The sequence below is a fragment of the Amblyraja radiata genome, chromosome 1 (genome assembly GCF_010909765.2).
Source record: "Amblyraja radiata isolate CabotCenter1 chromosome 1, sAmbRad1.1.pri, whole genome shotgun sequence".
Classification (NCBI taxonomy): domain Eukaryota; kingdom Metazoa; phylum Chordata; class Chondrichthyes; order Rajiformes; family Rajidae; genus Amblyraja; species Amblyraja radiata.
In genome coordinates, this window is record NC_045956.1 from 90,637,384 (window position 1) to 90,644,756 (window position 7,373).

The 7,373-nt window shown below is 41.8% G+C and overlaps 1 protein-coding gene and 1 long non-coding RNA gene across 6 annotated transcripts in view; one reads left to right on the forward strand and one right to left on the reverse strand.

The window, feature by feature from the left end:
• The window catches only part of sel1l3 (SEL1L family member 3), a 75,471-nt gene extending 68,785 nt beyond the window's left edge, over positions 1 to 6,686 (reverse strand). For 4 of the 5 annotated variants that reach the window (XM_033026531.1, XM_033026515.1, XM_033026549.1 and 1 more), the window contains exons 1-2: positions 6,621 to 6,686; positions 6,351 to 6,498 (exon numbers count right to left, since the gene is read on the reverse strand). In XM_033026531.1, coding sequence (XP_032882422.1) covers positions 6,351 to 6,437 — 87 coding nt within the window. In that variant the 5' untranslated portion in view covers positions 6,438 to 6,498; positions 6,621 to 6,686. The remainder of the gene's footprint in view (positions 1 to 6,350; positions 6,499 to 6,620) is intronic. The other variant, XM_033026522.1, reaches the window with a different exon arrangement.
• Positions 144 to 4,020, forward strand: LOC116976708. Its single transcript, XR_004413023.1, has 3 exons — positions 144 to 213; positions 2,353 to 2,357; positions 4,009 to 4,020. It is a non-coding gene; the product is annotated as an uncharacterized LOC116976708 (long non-coding RNA).
• Positions 6,687 to 7,373: the final 687 nt, after the last annotated feature.

Consider the following 7,373-nt stretch of genomic DNA (forward strand, 5'->3'; position numbering starts at 1 on the left):
GCATCCTGCGCAAAGCTGCCGGCACGGCTGCGCACCTTCTGTGTCTGGGCTTCACTGTCGGGATCAAAGATCCGCTCTATGATCTTTGGTCGGGATCGGGGTTGTCAATAGGCTGGGGACGAGCGATTATGAGTGGCTTTCGCGAAGGGGCAGGATCCATGCATACACGTGATAGATGTGACCCGCCATCCGTTCACAAACATGCGTCCTGGAGTGCAAGTCTTCAGTACCACAGCTGGGATATTGCCTGGTCCCATAGGCTTTGCTGTATCCAGTGCTCTCAGAAATCAATAGAGTTTAAAAACAAGGATACTCACCAACAACTAACAAATCAGCTCAATCGTGTGACTGATGTACTATTATTTACGGACTACTATGTTTACATATTCTGTTGTGCTGCTGCAAGTAAGAATTTCATTATTCCATTTCGGGACATATGATAATAAAACACTTGACCTTGCTTTCCCTTGAGGTGGCATTGCATTTTTTGATTCCCCCTTTTGTTTTCCTTGTCCTGTTCTTTCATTTAATTCCTTAACTCCCACTTTTCTCTTTTGAGTTACTCCTTGTTTTTAAATAAAGAACTGGGCCGCCTCCATTGCCAGAGTGAGGCCACACGCAAACTGGAGGAACAGCACCTAGGGTCGCTTACAACCCTACAATCAATCTGAAGAAGGGTCTCAACCCGAAACATCACCTATCCATTTTCTCCATGGATGCTGCCTGACCCGCTGAGTTACTCCAGCATTTTGTGTCCTTTAGTATTTTTTACTATTGTAACCCTCCTTCCCCCAATCACCATAAGCCTGAGCTTTTCATTGAGTACGACGACTAGTGCCCTGTGCTACATAATCCAGGTTTGGAAGAAGCCTATAGGAGATGTGAGCGAGTCACCATAGCAAAATGTAAATCTAGCATCAATTAATGGGTAGAGGTGAATAAGTGCTGCTTAATCGCACTGATGATAAACCTTCTATTACATTGCCTATGATTAATAAGATGGTAATTTGCCTGGAGGGATTTGTCCTGCTTGCTTATGGACAGGACACTTTTGGACAATTTTCCACATTTGATTGATAGGTGCCAATATTGCAGCTGTTTCGTGACAAATTGGCTGGAATTGTAGCTAATTTTAAAGCATTACAGCAGATATGTTTCCCAGTCCAATTGTCTTTTCAGCTGGTCCATAATACAATTTGAGTTAGCTGAAGGTTAGCGTGTGATAGCGGGGGCTTCAGGAGGAAATAGATAAAGAGCATCCACCCAGTACTTTTGAATGGTTTTGTTGCAAAAGATTCAGCCTTGCCTTTAGCACTGGCATATTAGCATCTACCAAAGATAAGATTGGAAATGTTCTTACAGCCTCTTCCTCCCACTCCCAGGGAGTGCGGAGAAGGTTCACCAGACTGATTCCTGGGATGTCAGGACTGTCTTATGAAGAAAGACTGGATAGACTTGGTTTATACTCTCTAGAATTTAGGAGATTGAGAGGGGATCTTATAGAAACTTACAAAATTCTTAAGGGGTTGGACAGGCTAGATGCAGGAAGATTGCTCCCGATGTTGGGGAAGTCCAGGACAAGGGGTCACAGCTTAAGGATAAGGGGGAAATCCTTTAAAACCGAGATGAGAAGAACTTTTTTCACACAGAGAGTGGTGAATCTCTGGAACTCTCTGCCACAGAGGGTAGTCGAGGCCAGTTCATTGGCTATATTTAAGAGGGAGTTAGATGTGGCCCTTGTGGCTAAGGGGATCAGAGGGTATGGAGAGAAGGCAGGTACGGGATACTGAGTTGGATGATCAGCCATGATCATATTGAATGGCGGTGCAGGCTCGAAGGACCGAATGGCCTACTCCTGCACCTAATTTCTATGTTTCTATGTTTCTATTAGCTGCTTATTTGCCCACCTATACTCACAAATGATTATGACTGGACGAGAGAACTTTGATCTGTAAACTGCAAAATCATTTGCCTCTGTCCATTGCATAACACTCTTCCTGTTTAATGTGCAAACATTCCAATGCCACAGCAGGCAAGCCTAACTACACTCCTCATTGAACCAGGGTTGAACTACTAGTTTAAAGTAATGGCATAATGAGGGATATTCATGGAGTCCCAGAATTGGTTCTGCACATATCCCCTAAGACATAATGAAAGTGCCACATGATACAATAAAGGGTATTTCCAAAGTTGGGACATTGCCTCCACAAGGCCTATCTAGTGGTTCATTCCTGCCGTAATGTAATGAGTCTGGTACAGGTAGATTGATGGGAACAAGGTCAAACACGTTTACCTATGTGTTGCTTCATTCATAATTTGCTGTAAACCTAGTTTAGATAGAATGTTCGACAGCCCTGGTCAAATTGGGCAGTATTATGACTGCAATTGGGTTTGGATCAATATTGAGGACTCAGTCCTGCTGGTATTCTATTGGGCCATTACCTCACAGGGTTTATTCTGCCACAAGGATAGGATGTGCCCAAGGTTGATTAGAAGTCCATTAGTACAATTGGTACAATTTGTACAATTAGTACAAAGATCCTGAGGATTGGAGGGTAGCTAATGTAATCCCACTTTTTAAAAAGGGAGGGAGAGAGAAAACAGGGAATTACAGACAGTTATTAAAGATAATAATAATAATGGATGGGATTTATATAGCGCCTTTCTAATACTCAAGGCGCTTTACATCGCATTATTCATTCACTCCTCAGTCACACTCGGTGGTGGTAAACTACTTCTGTAGCCACAGCTGCCCTGGGGCAGACTGACGGAAGCGTGGCTGCCAATCTGCGCCTACGGCCCCTCCGACCACCACCAATCACTCACACACATTCACACACAGGCAAAGGTGGGTGAAGTGTCTTGCCCAAGGACACAACGACAGTATGCACTCCAAGCGGGATTCGAACCGGCTACCTTCCGGTTGCCAGCCGAACACTTAGCCCATTGTGCCATCTGTCGTCCCGATAAAGATGGGATAGCAGCACATTTGGAAAGTAGTGAAATCATTGGACAAAGTCAGCATGGATTTATGAAAGGTAAATCATGTCTGACGAATCTTATAGAATTTTTCGAGGATGTAACTAGTAGAGTGGATAAGGGAGAACCAGTGGATGTGCTATATCTGGACTTTCAGAAGACTTTCGACAAGGTCCCACATAAGAGATTAGTATACAAACTTAAAGCACACGGTATTGGGGGTTCAGTATTGATGTGGATAGAGAACTGGCTGGCAGACAGGAAGCAAAGAGTAGGAGTAAATAGGTCCTTTTTAGAATGGCAGGCATTGACTAGTGGGGTACCGCAAGGCTCAGTGCTGGGACCCCAGCTATTTACAATATATCTTAAATGATTTGGACGAGGGAAATTAATGCAACATCTCCATGTTTGCGGATGACACAAAGCTGGGGGGCAGTGATAGCTGTGAGGAGGATGCTAGGAGGCTGCAAGGTGACTTGGATAGGCTGGGTGAGTGGGCAAATGCATGGCAGATGCAGTATAATGTGGATAAATTTGAGGTTATCCACTTTGGTGGCAAAAACAGGAAAGTAGACTATTATCTGAATGGTGGCCGATTAGGAAAAGGGGAGATGCAACGAGACCTGGGTGTCATGGTACACCAGTCATTGAAAGTAGGCATGCAGGTGCAGCAGGCAGTGAAGAAAGTGAATGGTGTGTTAGCATTCATAGCAAAAGGATTTGAGTATAGGAGCAGGGAGGTTCTACTGCAGTTGTACAGGGTCTTGGTGAAACCACACCTGGAGTATTGCGTACAGTTTTGGTCTCCTAATCTGAGGAAGGACATTCTTGGCATCGAGGGCGTACAGAGAAGGTTCACCAGACTGATTCCTGGGATGTCAGGACTTTCATATGAAGAAAGACTGGATAGACTCGGCTTGTACTCGCTAGAATTTAGAAGATTGAGGGGGGGGTCTTATAGAAACTTACAAAGTTCTTAAATGGTTGGACAAGCTAGATGCAGGAAGATTGTTCCCGATGTTGGGGAAGTCCAGAACAAGGGGTCACAGTTTAAGGATAATGGGGAAATCGTTTAGGACCGAGATGAGAAAAACATTTTTCACACAGAGAGTGGTGAATCTCTGGAATTCTCTGCCACCGAATGTAGTTGAGGCCAGTTCATTGGCTATATTTAAGAGGGAGTTAGATGTGGCCCTTGTGGCTAAAGGGATCTGGGGGTATGGAGAGAAGGCAGGTACAGGATACTGAGTTGGATGTTCAGCCATGATCATATTGAATTGCGGTGCAAGCTCGAAGGGCCGAATGGCCTACTCCTGCACCTATTTTCTATGTTTCTATGTTTCATTAAGTACAATTATGACAACTATTTCAATTTAAATACCAGTTCCCGAGTGTTTGTGTAAATGACTGCAAGCTTGATGCCCAGGTCAATGTCGGGTGATCTGTCTGGTTTTATTTTTATTGCGTTTCAAACATAGCCCGTTTGCTAGACCTACTTGGCTTTCAAAGCCATTTCAGAGGGCATTTTAGAACCAGTGTATTGCTGTATGACTGGAGTTATGGATAGGATAGTGAATTTCCTTTTCTAAAGAATATTTACAAATATGAATTTTATGCCATTCTGATGGTCTAGAAAAAACTAGATAGAAAAAATAACTAGGATCAACATTACTGAACCTAGTTATCTTTTTAAATCCCATAGATTGGTTCCTCCACGGATAATTCCACTATCATGAAACCATGTTAGCTCTGTCCCATTATCAACCTGTTGGTTGTCCAATGACCAATATCATGCTAACTGACCTGTGGGTCTCTATTATCCCTTTCCCTATTTTTTTGAGAAGCAACATTCTCGTTAAATGGCGGCATGAGAAGCTGTAAATGCTTGAATTCATGTTCCATGCTCGCAACTCAGCCAGTAAGGCATATCTGTAGAGGGATATAGACAATTGACATTTTGGGTCGAGACCCTTTATCTGTACTTATTATTTACAAAACATTCCAAGTCAGAGATTAATGATTCAAATTAAATCATACAATCTCTGCGTAGCCATTGGGATTAAGCCATTAATTAAACACAACAATATTTATCAGCTTTATGCTCAATAAAAAAAAATTCTGTTAATATTTATTGTTGAGTTCTTTGCTCTCATAAGACTTTTAGTTCTCCACAATTTCTGATAAGACTATTTGCTTATATGGAGCATAAACCAAATGGCCTGTTTCCCTGTGGCGAATTTTAAATATTTCCAAAAGGGTACAAAAAAAGGATTTGGATTTGGTTCAAAATTCAATTCCCTCAAGCAGTTTGCCTTGTGCTTTCCTTCCAAATCTCATGAACATAGTCACCATGATACTTCCTCAGAGGAAGCAAAGAGCTAAATATGACTCCATCTTCTCTTCGCAGTTTCAATTATATCCATTTTGGGCCTCCGAGATTGAATATTATCTCATGACTATAAATCATTTCATTAACTGCACTTTTTGGACATCAATTACCAGTCACTTTTGAGACATCAAATACCATATTACAATGTCTGTATAGTACGATTTATTCAGTTCTATTGATCAAATGCAAACGTTTCTTGACTGTTAAACTATCCTTGTAACAGGGAGTTGAACCATGTTTGTGAGAGTAAAATGAGACTGTCCCAAAATGCAAAGCAATTTATAGCATTCACAACAGCAGGCATGCCTTTTTCTTATTATAAGCGCAGGTATGCTGGACTTGTCACTATTTTCCAATAGGTTCTGGAGCATGGAAACTACTTTTGTTGTGATTTTACTTTGAGATCAATGTCAAACCCATGGATAGAACCTGCAGTCATAAAAATGGTATCAAGAATCTGGAATTGTATCTGAGAAAGCAACAGCTCTGCACTCTTTTTATACAATAAAGGCCAAATGGAGATCAGATTGAAATACTGACAACTGTAAAGGTTCACAGTAGGGTAAATCAGTAGAAGCTATAAAAACTGATTCTTAAATTGATAAACTGACTCATAATTTCAAAAAATTAAAATAAAACAGTTTGAGATTACTTTTAGTTAAAGCTTATTGTGGGGTATAATAATTTCCCAAAACTGTACCAGAATATGAATCCAAAATAGATTAAAGAAAATATTTCAATTAGAAAACTGATGAAAAATGGGAAACTGCAATGGAGTAAAATCAGATTTTTCTTTCAGACAATGATTTAAATCCCATTTCATAGGCGCACGATCATCCAGCTCACACAACCTGTCACCAGCAGAGCGGGGCAAAAGAACAGGATGCAGTTCAACCTGGAAACACTTATGTAAACATTGATCTTGGCGTCAGCATAACCTATTATCTCTGATTACAATATCAGTAAGTTTAATATCACTTACCAGCACGAATAGCCACCCGAGGCAGTGCAGCCAGTGAAATGACCTAATTCTCCTGCAAGTCGCCATGGCACACAATCTGGTCACCATCCTAAATCCAATAGCTTTGCATCTTCCATCTGTATATTTTACTTCTTCGAATTGGACACTACTTTAAGAAGAGCTCAGTGATTAGAGGCTTGCATGTTTCAACTGTGTACAAATCATTTCGGAAGTTCTAGGAAAGATAGTTCGACTTTTTTTGCCCCAGTTTGGGGACCCGTTCACACTTACGTGATCTCAGGTGGGGAGCAGCAAGCAACAGGTGAGTCTCGCCTGGTGGCCACAGTTGATTCAGCCCGGGTGAATCTGACAGACGTGGAGCAACCCAAGGTACTTCCGGGAGCTGCGCAGCCAATAGGAGAGACAGCCACAGCGCAATCCAGGAAGATCCAAACGTCTCCTTGGCGCAAAGCAACCCCTGGGTAAATTAAATGAGACTAATCCGCCCGAATTTTAACAGTATGAGCGGGTTTTGATCTTCTACAGCATGTGAGGCTTTCTTCCTTGGTGATATAACGCTCCCTTTTCTTGGTGTAGGAAAGAACTGCAGATGCTGGTTTAAATCGAAGGTAGACACAAAATACTGGAGCTCGACCCGAAACGCCCACCCATTCCTTCTCTCGAGAGATGCTGCCTGTCCCGCTGAGTTACTCCAACATTTTGTGTCTACCTCCCTTTTCTTTTCTCTCCCCTCTAAAAGCTATGGATATGTGTGTACAGTATGGGGGCGGGTAGGCAAACAAATATCAAACAATCATCAAATCTCCTGTCATTTCCCCCAATTACGGTGTTTAATATGTGCATTTTTAATTCTACCTATGCCACATGTTCTCAAACAGGGAAAGACAGTTTTAACCTTGTCACTGCCCAGGTCGCTTGAAATTTGTATTAGTTCAATTACTCATGAAACAACATGTTGTTTTCTTTCCTCTCTCATGGACTATTATAGTTCAAATTATTAAACTGATGAATCATTATATTAAT